The sequence below is a fragment of the Salmo salar genome, chromosome 26 (assembly GCF_965601325.2).
Source record: "Salmo salar chromosome 26, fSalSal1, whole genome shotgun sequence".
In the NCBI taxonomy this organism is placed as follows: Eukaryota; Metazoa; Chordata; class Actinopteri; order Salmoniformes; family Salmonidae; genus Salmo; species Salmo salar.
Window position 1 is genome coordinate 35,183,028 of NC_138316.1, and position 25,005 is coordinate 35,208,032.

General features: G+C 42.5%; 1 protein-coding gene across 3 annotated transcripts in view; it reads left to right on the forward strand.

Moving 5' to 3' along the window:
• The window catches only part of LOC106562620 (CREB-regulated transcription coactivator 3-like), a 102,888-nt gene that overhangs the window by 5,112 nt on the left and 72,771 nt on the right, over positions 1 to 25,005 (forward strand). For all 3 annotated transcript variants that reach the window (XM_045708667.2, XM_045708665.2, XM_045708666.2), the window contains exons 2-3: positions 14,532 to 14,642; positions 19,891 to 20,022. In XM_045708667.2, coding sequence (XP_045564623.1) covers positions 14,532 to 14,642; positions 19,891 to 20,022 — 243 coding nt within the window. The remainder of the gene's footprint in view (positions 1 to 14,531; positions 14,643 to 19,890; positions 20,023 to 25,005) is intronic.

Here is a 25,005-nt window from a genome sequence, read left to right on the forward strand (position 1 = left end):
TGCAGAATTCATCACGTCATTAAGAATTAAGGCAATTCAAATACTTCCGGCTTAATGCGCCATCGGGAGTTTCCACAGCGCTAACGTCATCCACTTATTCCTATCACCATCTACTGGTTTTAATGTCTATGGGAGGCACTTGGTGTGTGTGGGATGCAGCTGCAAGAGGAGAAAAAAAGTAAACTATAGAGTAAACTATAGCAAATGTTACAAGTGGCTAAGATGTGTTTCAGAATATTGCATGCTATATAAGTCTCTTGTGGTGTGGATATTGCACATGTCAATATTGCGAGTTTGATGTGATCTACACACAATACCCTAATGACAAAAAAAAATGTTTTTAGAAAATGTTGCTAGTTAATAAAAAAATAAACAGAAATATAACATTTACATAAGTATTCAGACCTTTTTACTCAGTACTTTGTAAACGCTGCCAAAGGTGCTTCAACAGTCTTCTTGGGTATAACACTACAAGCTTGGCACACCTGTATTTTGGGAGTTACTCCTGTTCTTTTCTGCAGATCCTCTCAAGCTCTGTCAGGTTGGATGGGGAGCATTGCCGCACAGCTAATTTCAGGTCTCTCCAGAGATGTTTGATTGGGTTGAAGTCGGTGCTCTTGCTGGGCCACTCAAGGACATTCAAACTTTTCCTGAAGCCACTCCTGTGTTGTCTTGTTGGAAGGTGAACCTTAGCCCCAGTCGGATAACCTGCTCAAGACTTCATCAAGGATCTTGCTGTACTTTGCTCCGTTCATCTTACCTTCAATTCTGACTAATCTCCCAGTCCCTGCTGCTGAAAAACTTCCCCACAGCATAATGCTGCCACCACAATGCTTCACCGTAGGGATGGTGCCAGGCTTCCTCTACCTGAATGCCAAGCATAACATCTGATCTTGCTTTCATCAGACCAGACAATCCTGTTTCTAATGGTCTGAGAATCCTTTAGTTAGCACGCTTGGAGTTTTCCAAAAGTTATCTTGTGCCTTTTATTGAGGAGTGACTTCTGTCTGGCCACTCTACCATAAAGGCCTGATTGGTGGAGTGCTGCAGAGATGGTTGTTCTTCTGGAAGGTTCTCCCATCTCCACAGAGGAAATTCGGAGCAACCATAAGGCTCTTGGTCACCTCCCCGACCAAGGCCCTTCTCTCCAGATTGCTCAGCTCTAGGAAGAGTGTTGGTGGTTTCAAACTTCTTCCATTTAAGAATGGAGGCCACTGTGTTCTTGGGGACCTTCAATGCTGCAGACAGTTTTTGGTGCCTTTCCCCAGATCTGTGCCTTGACACAATCCTGTCTCTGAGCTCTATGGACAATTCCTTCGACCTCATGGCTTGGTTTTTACTCTGACATTCACTGTCAACTGTGGGACCGTATATAGGCAGGTGTGTGCCTTTCCAAGCCATGTCCAATCAATTGAATTTACAACAGGTGGACTCCAAGTTGTAGAAACATTGCAAGGATGATCAATGGAAACAGGAAGCACCTGAGCTCAATTTTGAGTCTCATAGCAAAGGGTCTGAATACTTATGTAAATAAGGTATTTCTGTGTTTTATTTTTAATACATTTGCAAAAATGTCTAAACTGTTTTCACTTCATCATTATGGGCTATTGTGTGTAGATTCATTGATTTCATTAAATTCATTGTATAATAAGGATGTAACGTAACTGTGGGAAAAGTGAAGGGGTCTCAATTAGAGGTCGACCGATTAATCGGAATGGCCGATTTAATTAGGGCCGATTTCAAGTTTTCATAACAATCGGTAATCGGCATTTTTGGCCACCGATTTGCCGATATTTTATATATATATATATTGTTTAAGTGTTCCCTTTTATTTTTTTGAGCAAAAAAATAAAGGGAACACTTAAACAACACAATGTAACTCCAAATCAATCACACTTCTGTGAAATCAAACTGTCCACTTAGGAAGCAACACGGATTGACAATACATTTCACATGCTGTTGTGCAAATGGAATAGACAACAGGTGGAAATTATAGGCAATTAGCAAGACACCCCCAATAAAGGAGTGGTTCTGCAGGTGAGGACCACAGACCACTTCTCAGTTCCTATGCTTCCTGGCTGATGTTTTGGTCACTTTTGAATGCTGGCGGTGCTTTCACTCTAGTGGTAGCATGAGACGGAGTCTACAACCCACACAAGTTGCTCAGGTAGTGCAGCTCATCCAGGATGGCACATCAATGCGAGCTGTGGCAAGAAGGTTTGCTGTGTCTGTCAGCATAGTGTCTAGAGCATGGAGGCGCTACCAGGAGACAGGCCAGTACATCAGGAGACGTGGAGGAGGCCATAGGAGGGCAACAACCCAGCAGCAAGACCGCTACCTCCGCCTTTGTGCAAGGAGGAGCAGGAGGAGCACTGCCAGAGCCCTGCGAAATTACCTCCAGCAGGCCACAAATGTGCATGTGTCTGCTCAAACGGTCAGAAACAGACTCCATGAGGGTGGTATGAGAGCCCAACACCGTGCAGGACGTCTGGCATTTGCCAGAGAACACCAAGATTGGCAAATTCGCCACTGGCGCCCTGTGCTCTTCACAGATGAAAGCAGGTTCACACTGAGCTCGTGACAGAGTCTGGAGACGCCGTGGAGAACGTTCTGCTGCCTGCAACATCCTCCAGCATGACCGGTTTGGCGGTGGGGCAGTCATGGTGTGGGGTGGCATTTCTTGGGGGGCCGCACAGCCCTCCATGTGCTCGCCAGAGGTAGCCTGACTGCCATTAGCTACCGAGATGAGATCCTCAGACCCCTTGTGAGACCATATGCTGGTGCGGTTGGGTTCCTCCTAATGCAAGACAATGCTAGACCTCATGTGGCTGGAGTGTGTCAGCAGTTCCTGCAAGAGGAAGGCATTGATGCTATGGACTGGCCCGCTCGTTCCCCAGACCTGAATCCAATTGAGCACATCTGGGACATCATGTCTCGCTCCATCCACCAACGCCACGTTGCACCACAGACTGTCCAGGAGTTGGCGGATGCTTTAGTCCAGGTCTGGGAGGAGATCCCTCAGGAGACCATCCGCCACCTCATCAGGAGCATGCCCAGGCGTTGTAGGGAGGTCATACAGGCACGTGGAGGCCATACATACCACTGAGCCTCATTTTGACTTGTTTTAAGGACATTACATCAAAGTTGGATCAGCCTGTAGTGTGGTTTTCCACTTTAATTTTGAGTGTGACTCCAAATCCAGACCTCCATGGGTTGATAAATTGGATTTCCATTGATTATTTTTGTGTGATTTTGTTGGCAGCACATTCAACTATGTTAAAAAAAAAAGTATTTAATAAGATTATTTCTTTCATTCAGATCTAGGATGTGTTGTTTAAGTGTTCCCTTTATTTTTTTGTAGCAGTGTGTGTATGTATTTTTTTACACCTTTATTTAACTAGGCAAGTCAGATTAAGAACACATTCTTATTTACAATGACGGCCTAGAAACGGGGGTTAACTGCCTTGTTCAGGGGGGATTTGTTTTTGCAACCTTCGGTTACCAGTCCAACGCTCTAACCACCTGCTTACATTGCACTCCACAAGGATTAACAGGCTGACTACCTGTAACGCGAGGGCAGCAAGAAGCAAAGGTAAGTTGCTAGCTAGCATTAGACTTATAAAAAACTATCAATCTTAACATAATCACTAGTTAACTACACATGGTTGATGATATTACTAGTTTATCTAACGTGTCCTGCGTTGCATATGATTGATGCGATGCCTGTTAATTTTCAATGAATTGCAGCCTACTTCGACAAACGGGTGTTGATTTAACAAGTGCATTTGCGAAAAAAGTACTGTCGTTGCACCAATGTACCTAAACATCAATGCCTAACAGGAATATTTAGACTTAGTCACCCGTTAGATAAAATACGGAACGGTTCCGTATGTCACTGAAAGAAAAAAACTTTTGTTTTCGAGATGATAGTTTCCAGATTCGACCATATTAATGACCCAAGGCTCGTATTTCTGTGTGTTTATTATATTATAATTAAGTCTATGATTTGATAGAGCAGTCTGACTGAGCGGTGGTAGGCAGCAGCAGGCTCGTAAGCATTCATTCAAACAGCACTTCGCTGTGCTTCAAGCATCGCGATGTTTATGACTTAATTTGTGGAACGTTCCAACAGGAATCTATTACAAAAACTTCCTAAATAACAAGGTTTCCAAAAAACAACGCATACAAAGTTGTATAGTGGCAGAATAAGATACCGGGTAGGGAGTGGTCTATTTCATAGCGTTTTTCACTCATCACGTTTATTCCGAAAAATGTCTGTCCTCACGTGTTTGCCTATGGACAAACATTAAGAATACGCTACGTGGTGAGTTGATGCCTATTCGGCAGCTAGTTAGCTAGGTTTGTATGCGTTGCTACTTTGTATGCGTTGTTGGTTGGCAACTTTTTACTTTACGTGTTTTGGAACAGATTCCTGTTGGAACGTTCCACCCCTTCAAGCCTATCAACTCCCAAGATTAGGCTGGTGTAACCGATGTGAAATGGCTAGCTAGTTAGCCGGGTGCACGCTAATAGCGTTTCAAACGTCACTCGCTCTGAGACTTGGGAGTGGTTTTTTCCCTTCCTCTGCATGGGTAATGCTGCTTCGAGGGTGGCTGTTGTCGATGTGTTCCTGGTTTGAGCCCAGGTAGGAGCGAGGAGAGGGACGGAAGCTATACTGTTACACTGGCAATACTAAAGTGCCTATAAGAACATCCAATAGTCAAAGGTATATGAAATACAAATCGTATGGAGAGAAATAGTCCTATAATAACTACAACCTAAAACTTCTTACCTGGGAATATTGAAGACTCATGTTAAAAGGAACCACTAGCTTTCATATGTTCCCATGTTCTGAGCAAGGAACTTAAACATTAGCTTTCTTACATGGCACATATTGCACTTTTACTTTCTTCTCCAACACTTTGTTTTGCATTATTTAAACCAAATTGAACATGTTTCATTATTTATTTGAGGCTAAATTGATTTTATTGATGTATAATATTAAGTTAAAATAACTGTTCATTCAGTATTGTTGTAATTGTCATTATTAAAATAATAATAATAATAATAATAATAATCGGCTGATTAATCGGTATCGGGGTTGGCCCTCCAATAATCGGTATCGGCGTTGAAAAATCATAATCGGTCGACCTCTAGTCTGAATACTTTCCAAATGTACTGTATATACAAAAATATAAACGCAACAACGATTTTACTTAGTTACAGTTCATGTAAGGAAATCAGTCAATTGAAATAAATGAATTAGCCCCTAATCTATGGATTTCACATGACTGAGCAGGGGCGCAGCCATGGGTGGGCCTGGAAGGTCATAGGCCCACCCACTTGGGAGCCAGGCCCAGCCAATAGTAATTCGTTTTTTCCCTACAAAAGGGCTTTATTACAGACAGGAAATACTCCTCAGTTTCATCAGCTGTGAGGGTGGTTGGTCTCAGACGATCCCACAGGTGAAGAAGCCGAATGTGGAGGTCTTGAGCTGGCGTGGTTACACATGGTCTGCAGTTGTGCGTCCGATTAAACGTACTGCCAAATTCTCTAAAACAACGTTGGAGGCGACTTATGGTAGAGAAGTTAACAGGTGGATGGATTACCTTGGCAAAGGAGAAATGCTCATTGATAGTGACCAAAATCAACAACCTAAAACTGTCCCAAACAAAGGATTAAAACAAGCTTATATTTTGGGTTCTGATTGGGTAAGACAATTGAACTCCGCTCATGAAGCATATATTCTTCAAGAAACAAATATATACTGCACAAAATTATAAACGCATGTAAACTGTTGGTTTCATGAGTTGAAATAAAAGATCCCAGAAACGTACCATACGCACATAATGCTTATTTCTCGCCAATTTTGTGCCCAAATTTGTTTACATCCCTATTAGTGACTAGGCTAAACCAATGCTTCTATAGACGTCTAACAGGCTTGTCTGTGACCTGTTAAACATTACTCCTAATGTCCATATTGACCTACTTCTTCAGATGTGGAGAATATCAATAACATCTCATTCATTCCCCCTTCTCTCCTCTTCCACCCTTCAGTTACATTTATCCTGTACTGTGGATTGGGAGCTGACAATGGTTGCATTCATTAGGCACCAAACAGGAGAGAACTGAATTAAACAGGGAGGTATTAACTGTACTTGTCAAAAAAAGAAACACCCTGTCACTTTCTATTGAAAAGCATTTCAAAACGTTTTGTTGTGCCCTAATGAACAAGGTCAAAGGCAGGTATTAAGAATGCCCACCTCCACGCAATCACAAGCTGAATTGAAATCTCTTGATTTGATTCATTTTCTGCCTTCTGAAACGTGAAGGCACAGTCAAGAAAACTAACATGATCTCCTGGGAAAAAATGTAAAGGTTTCATTCACGTTATTTTCATACCATCGCTTCAGTGTCTTCTTTTATGAGACGCCAGAGTTTGAAATGGCCAGTTAAAGGAGATGTGGTTTGGAGGCTACTCTGAGTGATGTTGCCTGTAAGGTATGAACTGTTGATGACCCATGAGAGACCGAGGCCCAGTGAGTGGGTTGCAGTTGTCGGAGTCCATGAGACGCTGCCAGAAAACGGCTGTAATTAAAACTCACCGTTTCAACATTCACAACAGGCAACTACAGGCTGAGTTGAAAGTGCTCGAGTGGCTCTGTGTTTGGGTCTGTTTCAGGGCTGGGAATTGCCAGGGACCTCACAATACAATATTGTCGTGAAATGTTGGTGCCGATATGAATTGCAATTCTATACAGTGAGCTCCAAAAGTATTGGGACTGTGACACATTTCTTGTTTTGGCTCTGTACTCCAGCACTTATATTCTTATTTACAATAAAAGTGACTCCAAAATTACACAATACTTTATTTACTATTCATTTCTATTAGGCACAAAATAATCTGAAACGCAACCAAAACAAACAGCAAATGCATCCAACAATTTTTTTTGTGACAAACTTGATCAAGTCATTGTGTGCTACGAATATGGGACCAGATTTAATACACATAAGTGAATTTGTCACGATACTTTTGGTCACTTAAAATAGGGGGACTATGTACAAAAAGTGCTGTAATTTTCTAAATGCTTCACCCGATATGGTGAAAACACACTCGAATTAAAGATGTCTGCACTTTAACCTCGTTTATCATTTGAAGTCCAAAGTACTAGAGTACAGAGCCAGAACAATTGAATTTGATACCGTAACTTTACTGTAGTTTGATGTTCCAAACATATTGCTCCTGCAGAGGGATGAGAGAGCCATGAGAAAACAAGTTTTGATCAGTCATGGAATTAAGTACTTAAAACAAATTGGCTCCTTTTTTTTAATTTTTTTATATGGAGAACAAGCAATGAAGGAAAAATGTTTTGGTGCAGGTCCAGCCAACTAGTGCAAAAATCATATTGCGATATTGTCAAATAATATCTCTATGTAACTAGCAATTTTTAATTTTGCACCTCACTAGTCTGTTTTCACCTGAGGGTAAACTGCTTTCCCACCACTGTGCGTAGTAAACCTAGGCTATTTCACTGAATGGTTGAGTTTGCCAGCTAATGTGGATAAATGCATAGGGTAGCCTACATGTAGTCTTACACAGATTTTTCTGTTTCTACTGAAAGCAAAGTGTTCATGTCTTTATAAAGTGTTTGTTGTTGTAAACTAGCAAAGTGTCTTCCTGCTTTGTGAAAAAGGTCTACACCGGTGCTTCATGGTCTGCAGAGGCTTTCTCCTTCTCCTATGTTGTTAATCTGCAGTTTGTCACGAAGGCCCTCCTATGAGTTGTTGTGGAAATCACCTGGATTTCCTCTTTTAACCCGTGGGAATGATGTCACTGCAAGGTCTTTGAAATTTTGTCCCTCTGCCTTTTTTTATGAATACTATTATTGGATACTCTGAGGCGCTGGAATGTGTGTTCTGTTTATGATGGATGTATTTTGGGGTTGTCTTGTTGCATTATCCCGTCCTCCAGAACCCCATTCGTTAAGCACTGTTTTACCCGATTGGCTGGGAGTATTTAAAATAGTCCTGCGTTTTGTATTTGGTGTGACGGTCTTGTGATAGGTTGATTTATATTAAGGTGTGGTCTATGCCAAGTTAGGCTATGCCATGTTAGGTAGGCTTCCTATCTGGGAAGCTGGGAAAAAGAGAGGGAGTTTTGGATTTGGCAATGAGATTGCTATGCATTAAGGGGAAATTCCCTCTCGAGTGGATCTTTAGGGGATGTTGGATTCAGAACAGAGATTGTGGTTTTTAAATGCTCAGTCCAACATAGGGCTGGGTGATATATCAAATTAATTTCAATGTATGTTTAGTGCGATGTTCCAAAAGAAATTCTCTCCAGTTTTTATGACTGTCTTTTTGGTCTTGTCTCCTTCTGTGCTGTGTTCACTGTGCACTTTCCCACTTCTACACAGACACCAAGCCCCTCCCCTTGCCACTCAAAACAACAAAGACTAAAGAACACTTCTTCATTGCTGACAACAAGCAGTTTAAACTCTCTTTTTGCATTTGAGGTTTGGTCCAACAGAATCGGTCAAATGGACACTGAAACGCTTAGAAACGTTGTACAGTTAAATAATGAGAACTTTTCTAACGATACATTTTTTATGTCTTAACTCCCAAAATGTAGAATAGAGCAGACCCTACTAACATGAGAGTATCAATAAACATGATTTTGGAAAATCTAATGCAGCATTGCGGTACCAAATACCGCTAGCAGCATTTTAGCAACAGACTGTTATGTGCTAGCTGTCTGGTCTGTGTTTTAATAAATGTGCAGTGAGCATACAAATACTGATTTATAATAGGGTTGGGTGGTATCCAGATGTTCATACCGTTTCTGTACCATACTGGGCTATATGGTATTACCGAATGTGCACACAAGGGGTGCTATTTCAACAACCACACACAAAACAATTTAGGTAACAGGGATCTTGTTCCAGGAGGGGGTTGTATGTCTCTGCTGTAACCAGGAAACTTGATCTTGACATCTAGCCACTGGGTTAGCAAACCAAATGCTTACCTGGAGCCCTGAGCTGGATGTCATTTGTTTGACACGTCTTAGATTTCTTATGGTTATAAGCAGTGGCGTAGTGCGACGCTCTTGTCATAGGGGGATGCCCCCAACCCAAAAAACAAAACCCCAAAAGTTTAGAAAATCATACTGTCGGTATTTAGAAATATACCATATAAACGATATATCACCCAAACCTAATTTATATAAGAAATTGGCAACTCCTTCTGATTCTTAGTAGTAAGTATCTTATCCCGGTAGGCCACTTGATTTCAATATCTAAACAAAGTGAACAGTTTGTACAAACAGGTGGAGATGGACAGGAGGGTGTATTCAAAACAGTTCAACTGTTTATACCATGTTAGCAAGCAAATACACCCAAGTTGGCTAGACTTGAAATATAAAGATTAGCTGGCTACCCACTAGAAGGTGGGCTTGAGTGATTGTTTATGAGACCTCTGTTAATATTTTATAATGACGGCTACAAGATGTTGGGCACTATTGCTGAATGTGCATATTCCAGGAAGATGTCTAACGAAATTGCATTTTCATAGACTTGAAAGCCAGATCAATGATTATTGCAAAAAAATGCAGGTGAAACTATTTTGATAAAATTATGAAATTATTAGTAGGTCTTTATGGTTGTGGAAGTCATATTTTTAGTCAAGGTATAATTTTACAAGCCCTGAATTCATTAGATTATTCCTGACTGTTTTGCAATGGGGTGTTTTGACCTTTAAATTATGCAACAATGCTTTATTTAGAGAACGTTAAAATCTCTCTGTGTGTGTGTGTGTGTGTGTGTGTGTATACACACTACCGTTCAAAAGTTGAGTCATTTAGAAATGTCCTTGTTTTTGAATGTCCTTTTTTTTATCCATTAAAATAACATCAAATTGATCAGAAATACAGTGTAGACTTAATGTTGGAAATTGTAGCTGGAAACGGCAGATTTTTTTATGGATTATCTACGTAGGCGTACAGAGGCCCGTTTATCAGCAACCACGTTGTGTTAGCTAATCCAAGTTTATCATTTTAAAAGGCTAATTGATCATTAGAAAACCCTTTTGCAATTATGTTAGCACAGCTGAAAACTGTAATGATTTTAAAGAAGCACTAAAACTGTCCTTTAGACTAGACTAGTTGAGTATCTGGAGCATCAGCATTTGTGGGTTTGATTACAGGCTCCAAATGTCCAGAAACAAAGCCCTTTCTTCTGAAACTCGTCAGTCTATTCTTGTTCTGAGAAATGAAGGCTATTCCATGCGAGAAATTGCCAAGAAACTGAAGATCTCGTACAACGCTGTGTACTACTCCCTTCACAGAACTGCGCAAACGGGCTCTAACCAGAATAGAAAGAGGAGTGGGAGGCCCCGGTGCTCAACTGAGCAAGAGGACAAGTACATTAGTGTCTAGTTTGAGAAACAGACGCCTCACAAGTCCTCAACTGGCAGCTTCATTAAATAGTACCCGCAAAACATTAGTCTTAACGTCAACAGTGAAGAGGCGATTCCGGGATGCTGGACTTCTAGGCAGAGTTCCTCTGTCCAGTGTCTGTGTTCTTTTGCCCATCTTAATCTTTTCTTTTTATTGGCCAGTCTGAGATATGGCTTTTTCTTTGCAACTCTGCCTAGAAGGCCAGCATCCCGGAGTTGCCTCTTCACTGTTGATGTTGAGACTGGTGTCATCTGATTTTTAGCCATATCGCTCAGCCTTAGTCCAACATCAATGGCGTTCTCTCTCACTTTGTAGACATTGGCTCATCTTACACCTGCGGGATGTTGCCGGCTTGTCACACAGAGAGAAAACAGCTTTCCCTGGAGCACCAGCCACGTGTTAAATTTGAATGACATTTAATCACAACAAGAGCTAAAGGTCTCCTGAATGTCCCTGAGGCTGTATAGTGTTAAATTAAACCTAGCTTAGCTCCTTGTCAACTCTTTTACTGTCCTCTCTTCTCTGAGTTCCTCTTCTGTGTAAACCCATTGATTGCATCAAATGAGGTCAGTCTTTGAGATTCAAATTTTGTCCTTTGGTTAGTGTGAGGAAGAAACGCCCCACGGATTTGCCTTTTCCTGATCAGAATTGATAATTGGAACTGTTTACCTTAGCCGAACAAACCATGGTCTGTGTGGTCCCTGAGTTGGTCCTGTGTTGGAGGAGCACAGGGTCTGTATCCACGAAGTGTCTCAGAGTAGGAGTGCTGCTCTAGGATCTGTCCATATAGCCTACTCTTATTCATTATCACCACTCCTACTCTGAGACACTATGGATACGGGCCCCGGTGTGGAGACAGGCTGCTATACCAGACTCATTTCTATGAATTGGTGAATGGATAGGTTACAAAATATTTGCTTCTGGCAGTTCCCTTTAATGGACAGATGTATTCTCCAGAAACTAGACTACGTCATTGGACAGAAATGACACACCTCCCCACATCCATGAGCAAAAGCGTAACCTTAGTATTGTTTGTCTAAAACCCAATGGATTTCTGTCATTTCATTACATAAGAAATTGATAGTATTATATGTTGTATATGAACCATACAGCCAACATTCACAGCAATGTTTGATTTGAGCCAATAAACGAAACCAGCAACAACTTCCATTGCGTCTTATTTTTCTGATGCACAACTTTATGTCACTCTTGCTGTCTTGTCCATATCTTGCCCTTATTATCCCCATGCAGCTGCTGTGTTAACCGGCATTGTAATGGATGCAATTATAGCCCAGGGGTGACCATTGGCAAATCTTAGTCATGTAGGCAGGAGTAGGAGAGGAGTCAATGCTGGGCTGGAGCAAAATAAAGCGGTTGTACTCTAGAGGGCATGCTAAACAACTTTTTTTTTTAGCTGTGCTGTGGTCATAGGTACAGGGCGGAGCAGAGTAAAAAAAGTTGTTTTGCACAACCTCGAGTGTACAATGGCTTTTCTACAACGGGTTACGATAAATGTTTTTAAATGTTATTTTGATACATTTATTCACAGGCTACTTTCATCCCTCAACAAAATATAGGCGTAGTTCTGACACATCTACAGTGAGGGGAAAAAAGTTGATTTTGTATGTTTGCCCACTGACAAAGAAATTATCAGTCTATAATTTTAATGGTAGGTTTATTTGAACAGGGAGAGACAGAATAACAGCAAAAAAAATCCAGAAAAACACATGTCAAAAATGTTATAATGATTTGCATTTTAATGAGGGACATAAGTGTTTGACCCCTCTGCAAAACATGACTTAGTACTTGGTGGCAAAACCCTTGTTGGCAATCAGAGGTCAGACGTTTCTTATAGTTGGCCACCAGGTTTGCACACATCTCAGGAGGGATTTTGTCCCACTCCTCTTTGCAGATCTTCTCCAAGTCATTAAGGTTTCGAGGCTGACGTTTGGCAACTCGAACCTTCAGCTCCCTCCACAGATTTTCTATGGGATTAAGGTCTGGAGACTGGCTAGGCCACTCCAGGACCTTAATGTGCTTCTTCTTGAGCCACTCCTTTGTTGCCTTGGCCGTGTGTTTTGGGTCATTGTCATGCTGGAATACCCATCCACGACCCATTTTCAATGCCCTTGCTGAGGGAAGGAGGTTCTCACCCAAGATTTGACGGTACATGGCCCCGTCCATCGTCCCTGTGAAGCTGTCCTGTCCCCTTAGCAGAAAAACACCCCCAAAGCATAGTTTCCACCTCCATGTTTGATGGTGTTCTTGGGGTCATAGGCAGCATTCCTCCTCCTCCAAACACGGTGAGTTGAGTTGATGCCAAAGAGCTCCATTTTGGTCTCATCTGACCACAACACTTTCACCCAGTTGTCCTCTGAATCATTCAGATGTTCATTGGCAAACTTCAGACGGGCATGTATATGTGCTTTCTTGAGCAGGGGGACCTTGCGGGCGCTGCAGGATTTCAGTCCTTCACGGCGTAGTGTGTTACCAATTGTTTTCTTGGTGACTATGGTCCCAGCTGCCTTGAGATCATTGACAAGATCCTCCCGTGTAGTTCTGGGCTGATTCCTCACCGTTCTCATGATCATTGCAACTCCACGAGGTGAGATCTTGCATGGATCCCCAGGCCGAGGGAGATTGACAGTTCTTTTGTGTTTCTTCCATTTGCGAATAATCGCACCAACTGTTGTCACCTTCTCACCAAGCTGCTTGGCGATGGTCTTGTAGCCCATTCCAGCCTTGTGTAGGTCTACAATCTTGTCCCTGACATCCTTGGAGAGCTCTTTGGTCTTGGCCATGGTGGAGAGTTTGGAATCTGATTGCTTGATTGCTTCTGTGGACAGGTGTCTTTTATACAGGTAGCAAGCTGCGGTTAGGAGCACTCCCTTTTAAGAGTGTGCTCCTAATCTCAGCTCGTTACCTGTATAAAAGACACCTGGGAGCCAGAAATCTTTCTGATTTGAGAGAGGGTCAAATACTTATTTCCCTCACTAAAATGCAAATCAATTTCTAACATTTTTGACGTGTTTTTCTGGATTTTCTTTTGTTATTCTGTTTCTCACTGTTCAAATAAACCTACCATTAAAATTATAGACTGATCATTTCTTTGTCAGTGGGCAAACGTACAAAATCAGCAGGAGATCAAATACTTTTTTCCCTCACTGTATGGTTGCTAGCCAAGCCGGCTGGCCGTTGACTCTATCGTTTTGGTTGCCAGAGACGCGACCCATACGTTGAATCTTTTTGTTCTATGTCTATGGACGCGACCCAGTTGTTCGTTCTAAATGTTCCTTTGCCGTGCTGGCTGGCAACGCTCTTATCCCTTGCTAGCTAGCAAACTACAGCTAACACAGTCAGCTCAAACAGTGCAGCTAGAATAACAGCAAAGTAGCTGCAATTGCATTTGTTTAAGATGTTTTGGATACATCCATAACAATGAACTAATGATGTTATTTTTGCCCGCCATAGAAAATGTGCTCTTTCGTCAGGGCACTGTTCGTAGGAGCTAACCAACTACACAGCTAACGCAATTACTTCAAACTGAAGCTGGTAGGACAGTAAACTAGCTGCATTTCATGTCGTTTGACCTGTTTCTGTATTTCTTTGTATATATCCATAAAAATGATGCTGATTTCAACTGGTTGAGAAAAGATTGAACGTGTCAGGATGAGACTTTCTCAATAGGACAGTGGAGATCGAATTTTCAATATTGAAACTTGCAAATGTCGAGAGACAGATGGCAACTATTGTACACCCCACCTGCAAACCAAGAAGCAAGGGGAAATAATGCCTAGATGCCTTAATGGGATAGTGGATGAGCAGTGATTTCCCCTGATGGAACAGAAAACAACATTCATATTTTTGCGTCTAGCTTACCCGTACTTAACAGGTTATTTTAGTATGGTCGAGACGCATTCTAAGCCAATTGTAATGCTTGTTTTGACCAACCTGTTGTAGAAGCCTGTACTGCACACCTCCAGGCAGGACCGCTATTGGACATCCCTCTAATAAATCCTGCTCCTCCTTCCCCTGTGGCTCCTTGGTTACTGACTGCAATGTTGTTGTTGACCAACAGGTGCAGTTCCAGAAGATCCAACAGCTACGTCAGACCCAGACCAGGGCCCAGTACTATGGAGGCTCCCTGCCCAACGTCAACCAGATCGGCAACGCTAGCGCTGACTTCCAGGTGAGCCCCCCCTTAACAATCATGCTCCCTTTTTTTTTCTCAAATGTTTTATATTCAGTGCCTTCAGAAAGTATTCGTACCCCTTGACTTATTCCACATTTTGTTGGTACAGCCTGAATTCAAAATTAAATCTTTTTTTTTATTATCTCAGCCATCTACTCACAATACCCCATAATGACAAATTGAAAACCTGTTTTTAGACATTTTTGCAAATGTATTGAAAATGAAATGCAGAAATATCTAATTTCCATAAGTATTCACACACCTGCTTCAATACTTTGTAGAAGCACCTTTGGTGGCAATAACAGGATTCTATTACACAGGACTCAGCCCATAACCAAACAGCGCTGCAGTAGGCCTATATTCAAGTAGGCCATTGCCATATATGGATCTGTGCCATTTACTTTGAACTGGACTGTGTTTACAGTTGTGGTCATGAGTAGATGCGCTTGTGTTGAGATCAAAGTGAGAGCTGCATGTAGCCACGTGTGCACATTTAGTTCATATCCTTTACTAGTTAGTGAGTTATTAGGCCAGGTACAGATCATTTGGAATCAGGAATAGGGGAGTGAAGACATCTTTGAAAAGCGAGTAGGTAAAGAGCTTATTTTTGTCTTAAAGGGGCAGTGTTGTATTTTGAGACAGGCTTGAATAAGCTAAGTAGCCAATAGGCAGAGGGTAGCATCATTGTCTGATTCTCTGTAGTAATGGTATGGGAATAATGTATTTTATTTTGTAAAGTTGTTTCTTCCATCCAACACAACAACATTGTCAGTCACCTCCTGGATAAACAGGTTAATGTCAAGCCTAACATTGGCTGCTACTTTAGGCTGAGTGATAGAACAGCTATTTCCATGTAAAAATGTTATGGGATGCATTATTAACTTCTCCATGCTCAAAGGGATATTCAATATCTGCTTTATTTTTACCCATCCACCAATAGGTGCCTTTGACATTATGTGTACACACATATATATATATATATATATATATATATATATATATATATGTATGTATGTATGTATGTATGTATGTATGTATGTATGTATGTATGTATGTATGTATGTATGTATGTATGTATGTATGTATGTATGTATGTATGTATGTATGTATGTATGTATGTATGTATGTATGTATGTATGTATGTATGTATGTATGTATGTATGTATGTATGTATATGTGCTCAAAAAAAAAAATATATATGTGCTCAAAAAAATAAAGGGAACACTTAAACAACACAATGTAACTCCAAGTCAATCACACTTCTGTGAAATCAAACTGTCCACTTAGGAAGCAACACTGATTGACAATACATTTCACATGCTGTTGTGCAAATGGAATAGACAACAGGTGGAAATTATAGGCAATTAGCAAGACACCCCCAATAAAGGAGTGGTTCTGCAGGTGGGGACCACAGACCACTTCTCAGTTCCTTTGCTTCCTGGCTGACGTTTTGGTCACTTTTGAATGCTGGCGGTGCTTTCACTCTAGTGGTAGCATGAGACGGAGTCTACAACCCACACAAGTGGCTCAGGTAGTGCAGCTCATCCAGGATGGCACATCAATGCGGGCTGTGGCAAGAAGGTTTCCAGAGCATGGAGGCGCTACCAGGAGACAAGCCAGTACATCAGGAGACGTGGAGGAGGCCATAGGAGGGCAACAACCCAGCAGCAGGACCGCTACCTCCGCCTTTGTGCAAGGAGGAGCAGGAGAAGCACTGCCAGAGCCCTGCAAAATGACCTCCAGCAGGCCACAAATGTGCATGTGTCTGCTCAAACGGTCAGAAACAGACTCCATGAGGGTGGTATGAGGGCCCGACGTCCACAGGTGGGGGTTGTGCTTACAGCCCAACGCCCTGCAGGACGATTGGCATTTGCCAGAGAACACCAAGATTGGCAAATTCGCCACTGGCGCCCTGTGCTCTTCACAGATTGAAAGCAGGTTCACACTGAGCACATGTGACAGTCTGGAGACGCCGTGAAGAACGTTCTGCTGCCTGCAACATCCTCCAGCATGACCGGTTTGGCGGTGGGTCAGTCATGGTGTGGGGTGGCATTTCTTTGGGGGGCCGCACAGCCCTCCATGTGCTCGCCAGAGGTAGCCTGACTGCCATTAGGTACCGAGATGAGATCCTCAGACCCCTTGTGAGACCATATGCTGGTGCGGTTGGCCCTGGGTTCTTCCTAATGCAAGACAATGCTAGACCTCATGTGGCTGGAGTGTGTCAGCAGTTCCTGCAAGAGGAAGGCATTGATGCTATGGACTGGCCCGCCCGTTCCCCAGACCTGAATCCAATTGAGCACATCTGGGACATCATGTCTCGCTCCATCCACCAACGCCATGTTGCACCACAGACTGTCCAGGAGTTGGCGGATGCTTTAGTCCAGGTCTGGGAGGAGATCCCTCAGGAGACCATCCGCCACCTCATCAGGAGCATGCCCAGGCGTTGTAGGGAGGTCATACAGGCACGTGGAGGCCACACACACTACTGAGCCTCATTTTGACTTGTTTTAAGGACATTACATCAAAGTTGGATCAGCCTGTAGTGTGGTTTTCCACTTTAATTTTGAGTGTGACTCCAAATCCAGACCTCCATGGGTTGATAAATTGGATTTTCATTGATTATTTTTGTGATTTTGTTGTCAGCACATTCAACTATGTAAAGAAAAAAGTATTTAATAAGATTATTTCTTTCATTCAGATCTAGGATGTGTTGTTTAAGTGTTCCCTTTATTTTTTTGAGCAGTGTGTCTATCTATCTCTATCTCTCTCTAGATCTCTCTCTAGATCTCTCTCTCTAGGAAGTGAACTCCGGTCTCTCTCTCTCTCTCTCTCTCTCTCTCTCTCTCTCTCTCTCTCTCTCTCCTCTCTCTCTCTCTCTCTCTCTCTCTAGGAAGTGAACTCCGGTCTCTCTCTCTCTCTCTCTCTCCTCTCTCTCTCTCTCTCTCTCTCTCTCTCTAGGAAGTGAACTCCGGTCTCTCTCTCTCTCTCTCTCTCTAGGAAGTGAACTCCGGTCTCTCTCTCTCTCTCTAGGAAGTGAACTCCGGTCTCTCTCTCTCTCTCTAGGAAGTGAACTCCGGTCTCTGGCGTGGGGATAACATGTGGACTAGTTGGCTGTGTTACACCCTCTGCCAAACTCAGGCACAGGGTACCATGACCCGTCAGTAATTTAAATGTCAATATTGTACAAGTCTGCCAAGCTAGACTAAGTAGTAGTGTACAATAGTGTTATGGAACATTTGGATAGAAATGCTTTCCTGTCCAGTACAGTAAGGTCTAATGTCCATGTTGGACTTTACATTTCTAGCTGCATCGTTTCAGTGCGTTGCACCCTCCCGAACGCAACCAAGTCCAACTATAACACCATAACTGTAACTCTCACAGCCTTATCTGCCAGGATTACAGTGCTACTATGATTGCAGTAGTATAGACGCATTGAAACAACTGAAGTTTTCACTGCTTGGTATTCAACGTCAAGCTGTCTGAGCATGGTCCCTTGCTGTAGCAGATAAAATGGCTAGATAATGAAAAACATTTTTTAAACAATATTACTGTAGACTTAAAGGGATACTTCTGGATTTTGGCAATGAGGCCCCTTATCTTCTTCCTCAGAGTCAGATGAACTCGTGGATACCATTTGTATGTTTCTGTGTCCAGTATGAAGGAAGTTGGAGGTAGTTTTGCGAGCCAATGTTAACTAGTGTTAGCGCAATAACTGGAAGTCTATGGGTATCTGCTATACCTAGGCCTCATTTGACGTGTTTGGTCATTACTTATATGGCCAATACATTTATATGCACCAACTAGACGTTCAACCAAGAAGGGCCACCAGATTGGTATGAGTATGTATTTTGAAGAGTAGTCCTACTCACGCTTTTGCATGGCTTTGGCAAAGAGATCAACCAAACTGTGCCCCCTTGTCCTCTCGCCCAGCAACACACATTTACAGTAAAAACGACACTATGTTAGGTACACTTACTGTAAAAACCACTGTTTGATGCACATTTATTGTAAACACTACAGCATGTGTGACAGTTTCTGGAAACGGAGACTCTCCTTGTAATTCTGCCTAACAGAGACAATGTCCTTCTCAACAAATCCAGACCTCAATGACCCCCTAGATGGTCCCACACACACGGCGCTCTGCACAGTATAGCACTATACTTTCAGAAATTCAAAACAGCAAGCCTCTCTTGAGGACTCCAACTAAATAATTCAGATGTTATCCAACCCAGACAAGCAACAACAAAGTACTAAGATCTGTGTTCTGGCTTTGGTCTGTCTCATTCAGCCCCAGAAGAAATGCACACAGTGGGTGAATGTGATAGCGCTGTAGCTGCCCACGTGGGCTTGCCTGAATCGGTTTGTCCTCAGAGGATAGAGTGCTAACGTTAGCCTAGATGTGTATGCTACAATACAGTAGCTCCAGGTAAAAGTGCCCTTGTTGTGTTGAAGAATGGCTCTTTTGAGGGGTGGGATTAGGGATCCCTGGATCTAGGGCTGCATTCCAAATGGTACCTTATTCTCTTTTTATAGTGCACTGTTTTAGACCAGATCCCTATGGGCCCTGGTCAGAAGTAGTGCACAATAAAGGGAATAGGGTGTCATTTGGGACATAGAACTAGAAACCAGACTCGATATCACAGTAGAAAAACATGACTCTTTCCTCCTTAGAGATGCTAGTACAGGTTTAATGGACCTGGCTGCACTTGATCCTAATCATTTGTTAGTGCTCCTTCATTGTAACTGTAGGGTTTTCATTTTGGTTAGGGTTTGAGTGTTTTAATGAATGATATCCGTCTGAAATCATGGAGTAAAAGTAGGTTGTTAGTTGTGTAGTACCTAAACACTGTAGACATGATTTAAAGCTGTTATTTTTGTTCTCTTGCTTTTTTTATTCTTGTCTTTCTCTCTCTGCGCCAGCCTCTCTCTCGCTCTCTCTTTCTGCCCCAGCCTGTCTCGCTCGCTCGCTCTTGCTCTCTCGCTCGCTATATATATCTCCTGTCGCTTTTTGTCTCTCTAATAATATTAAGAGCCACAATGAGAATAATAACAAAAGTAATGCTGGTACTAGTTGTAACATGATTACTAATAATGGAATAGTAATGGCATGGAAGCATTTTTTGGCTTACGGACTGTCCCTCAGGTTGTGGCAGGAGACCAGGTATTTAGTTGCCAAAACATTTTGGCTCGTTTGTGTGTGTCTTTCTCTCTCATATTATCATCCCCCGCTCTCCCTCTTCCTCAGGGTGGCTTCCCAGGGGCCTTGGACAGTGTCAGGGGGACACGTCACCATGGCCTGGTAGAGAGGGTGCACCGGGACCGCAACCAACGCATTAACTTGCCTCACCGCCGGCCCATCGACAAGCACGGACGGCAGATATCCTTCCACAAGTAGTACCAGTAGGAACCAGTTACCAGTAGTGTTTAGTAGCAACTCGTGCATATATAAACTAGTACCAGTAGTACGTAGTGAACTTACCTGTAGCAACTATTACCACACTTAGTACCAGTACAACATTTGGGGCCCTCAGAAATGTGTTTTGCTTCTAAACTGTCAGGATTCTCACAAGCATGTTGACAAAGCTGATGACAACTGTTTACAACTAATAAATGCCATAATTTGTCAAACTGTATCAATCCATTACGTCTGAATTTCAGCATAGAGGTTCATGTTGTAGCCTATGCAGAGGGCTGCACGACCCTTGTTGTGCCATTGGACTACAGTGTAGCTTACCCAGCATGTGATGTGCTCTTAAAATGCATATCTATGGAATTATTGATTGCATTTATTTTACCTTTGTTTTAACAGGGAGTCACCATTGAGACCAAGGTCTCTTTTACAAGGAATCAAATACAATGTAAAATATTGTAGCAGCTAGCAAGATGGTTGCACTGTTGGTGTTTGCCGTGAGTCCTTTTGGCAGGTTTGTGTGTGGTGTGAATTTGTGTGTGCTCGCTGACCTTTGCTAGTGTGGGCAGAGTGTTGTTGAAGCCCAAGGCTCAGTTAGTCATTATAAAAACATGACATGTAATGCATTGTGCTAGTCACTGACAGTTCGGCTTAATGGACATGGACATTGGTGGGAGATTTTGGATGGGAGAGTGTGTGTGTGAATGTTGTGATTCCCCTATATTAATTTAGCAGAGGCGAGCCACTGCTGCTAAATCGCTGCCGCCACTGATAAAATAAATACAAGTAATTTTCTCGATGGTAATGTTTTCAGAGTGAACTTAAGCGACACACTTACCAACCAATTTATTATGTACACCCATCTAGTGCTCTGTTGGACCCCTCTTTGCCTCCAGACAGCCTGAATTCTTCGGGGCATTCTACAAGGTGTCGGAAACATTCCACAGGGATGTTGGTCCATGTTGACGCGATGGCATCACACAGTTGCTGCGGATTGAACGGCGGTACATTCATCCTGCGAACAGCCCGTTCCATCTGGGGATTGTGCAGGCCACTCAAGTAAACTGAACTCGCTGTCATGTTCCAGGCAATGTTTTTCCACTCCTCAATTGGCCAGTGGTGATCGCGTGCCCACTGGATCCGCTTCTTGTTTTTAGCTGATAGGAGCGGAACCCAGTGTGGTCATCTGCTGCAATAGCCCATCCTCAACAAGTTCTACGCTCCAAGATGCTGATCTCCACACCACTGTTGTACTGCGTGGTTATTTGGCTCTTTGTGGCCCGCCTGTTAGCTTGCACGATTCTTGCCATTCTCCTTCGACCTCTCATCAACGAGCTGTTTTTCGGCCACAGGACTTCTGCTGATTGGATGTTTTTTTTTTATTATTATGATTCTCGATAAACCCTAGACACCGTCGTGCGTGAACCCCAGGAGGGCAGCCGTTTCTGAGGTACTGGATCTGGCGAGCCTGGCACCAACGATCATACCATGCTCAAAGTGCCTATTCTAACGTTCAATCCAACAGTAACTGAATGCCTCGATGCCTGTCTGCCACGTGACTCAATGTCTGTTAGAACGAACCATTTTTGAGAACTGGGTGGTGTACCTAATAAACTGGCCTGTGAGTGTATAAAGAAAAGATAATGGAGCCACATTTTTTTTAATAAGATCATCTTTGAGAACTAACAATCACCAAAATAAAAACTATACAGTCAGGGAGGATGTAAAAACCCAAAACAATCATTGGGCCTCTTTGCCATGGAAAAATTTGTAGAATTGCAGGAAATTGCTTTCAAACTGCACATATTTGGTTTCTAACTGTGTAGGTTAGTAGGAGAACTGAGTTGGGAGTGGGTCTGCGAGCTCTTAACGCTCAAATTCTCAGTAGTGAAAGGCGAAAGGATGGTCTTTCTTTGGAAACACCAACTGTCAGTCAGCACCTTAAGTAACCCTTTCTTCAAGAACTGTCTCTGAGCCAGTATATTCTCAACTGTGTGATTTGCTTGTGTTGCACTCTTTCACACTGGATGCAAAGAAAGGCTGGATGCAAAGAAAGGCTGTGTGTAATTGGGGGGGGGGGGGAGCAAGTGAGTAAGCAGGGCCTAAAATGAATACCCGTGGGTAAGATGTCTATTTCACCAGCCACATTGGTGGGTGGGTGGTCAGGGCTCCACAGTGTGAGCATTTCACTCGTATTTGTGAATAAAAATAGTAAAGTATTATCACATTTATAGCAGAATAAATGCTGCAGTAGCTGTTTTCAAAGTATTTCTGTGTCGTACTGCAACACTGCCTGGCTGGGGGCTGTGCACAGGCATAACAGTTGGTCTAATTTACTTGAGACCAAAGTCTCTACTGAAGTGAGACTTTGTCCTTTGTTTCTTGGCTATTTACATTTGTCTGTTCACAAACTACCGTAAATTCCGGACTATAAGCCGCAACTTTTTTCCCAGGCTTTGAGCCTCGCGGCTTAATAATGACGCGGCTAATATATGGATTTTTTTTTTTTTCCTCTTTCAATTTTTTTTCTCCAAAAAAACACATTCTGTGACGTGCTCAGTTTTTTTTGGCGGCATGAAGCTTTCATTAGATCAATGAAATTGCCGAACGGGTTAAGGTCAAACAACTTTTTTGTTTACTGTTTAGATTAAATCGAGCTCTCTCAAACTTCCCATCATTCTGATTACGGTAGTCATTTTTGTCACCCTCATCATGGCAAAGACACGGAGAAATGCATATGATGCAGCTTTCAAGTTGAAGGCGATTGATCTGGCTGTTGGAAAAGGAAATGGAGCTGCTGCACGGGAGGCTTGGTCTTAATGAGTCGATGATAAGACGTTGGAAACAGCAGCGAGAGGAATTGACTCAGTGCAAAAAGACAACTGAAGCTTACTGCAAATGTTTTATTTTTTGTTACAAGCCGTGTTTCGTTAAAGCCTGTGTAAAGTTAATTTGTTTCAATGTACCGGTAGCCACCTGCGGCTTATATTCAGATGCGCTTAATAGTACGGTATGTTGAGTTTTAACTGCTAGGGAAGAGAAGCAACACGGATACTAGTCGGACTCAATCTCACAGGCACAAACATGACTCGCATCACATTACCACGGTAACCACCCGCCCTAAAGGGGCAGGAGAAATATTTTCTCTCATCTGCGATATTTTCTTTAAGACTTGGGTCATAAAAAGGAAAGAAATTGAACAATACCATTTCTTACATTTTGTTTTAGAAACATTACAAAATGTGCTCATCAGTTGTTTGGCGTTCATGTACTTTTTGCAAAAACAACACCGGCTGGTAAAAAAAATCTGAGTGGATGGTAGATTTAAAAAAAAAAAATGCATGCATACATACATACATACTGGCTAGTTGTAATGCTACACTGTGACGTACATGCACGCATACTGGCTAGTTGTAATGCTACACTGACCATCTCCCTGTATGACCCATGGAGCTCCCTTCCGCCCTTAAAGGGGACTGGCCGCCATGACCAGCAGGCACAGATCTAGGATCAGGTTACTCCCCCAATCTTAACTCTGCAACTACTCCTAATATTTGGTCCCCTGCCCTGCTCTGAGAGTTGCATCACTTTTAATATGTTTTTATTCAGCCTTTTCTCATTTTCATAGAAGTTCCTTACTGTGAATCAAGTTTTTATGTTATGCAGATGTTCTTGCCTTGGAGGCTTGTCCAAGTTGCATAACTGGAGAATTAAAAGAATGGCTGAGAACTTGACTGAGAATGTAGTAGTTACTGTTGCCTGCAGATCACGTTCTGGGAAGTTGTCTTGGAGACAGACGGGAGTGTGTGAGAGGGGGGAAGAGTGTGTTTGAAGGCGAGAGAGAGAAAGGGGGAGTGTGTGTTCGCGTGTCACTCTGTGTGTGTGTGTGATCTCGCTATGTTGCAGCAGCAGAGAGAGAGGAAGTCTTTGATTTTGAAGGATATTTCATCTGGACAACTCCTTGTTAGCCTGTAGAAAAGAGTGTTGATAAGTTATTCAGAGTGAGGCGCGCTCAACACATCACACTCTTAAAATAAAAGCGTGCGCACACACACATTCCCTCCGCTCCAGTATTTCTATTTATTAGGGATCCCCATTAGCTGCTGCCAAGGTAGCAGCTACTCTTCCTGGGGTCCAAAGACATTAAGGCACTTATATTACACATAAGATAAAACAGTATATCATATAACATTATTACACCACTACATATCTACAATACAAAATGTATAATAAGTTATTTGAATGTGCGTGTGTCTGTGCCTATATGTGTGTCTCTTCACAGTCCCTGCTGTTTCATAAGGTGTATTTTTGTATTTATTTGTATCTGATTCTACTGCTTGCATCAGTTACCTGATGTGAAATAGAGTTCCATGTAGTCATGGCTCTATGTAGTACTTTGCGCCTCCCATAGTCTGTTCTGGACTTGGGGACTGTGAAGAGACCTCTGGTGGTATGTCTTGTAGGGTATGCATGGGTGTCCGAGCTGTGTGCTAGTAGTTTAAACGGACACCTCGGTGCATTCAGCATGTCAACACTTCTTACAAAAACAAGTAGTGATGAAGTCAATCTCTCTTCCACTTTGAGCCACGAGAGATTGACATGCATATCATTAACTTCAGCTCCCCGTGTACATCTAAGGGCCAGCCGTGCTGCCCTGTTCTGATCCCATTGTAATTTTCCCAAGCCTCCCTTTGTGGCACCTGACCCCACACTGAACACTAGTCCAGGTGTGACAACAATCCAGGGTTCCTCCAAGCAGTTTAGTCACCTCAACATGCTCAATTTCCACATTATTCATTGCAAGGTTTAGTTGATGTTTAGAGTTTAGTGAATGATTTGTCCCAAATACAATGCTTTTACATTTTTTTTAATATTCAGGACTAACTTATTCCTTGCCACCCTTTCTGAAAAAAAATGCGTCTCTTTTGTTAAGTTTTGCAGTCATTTCAG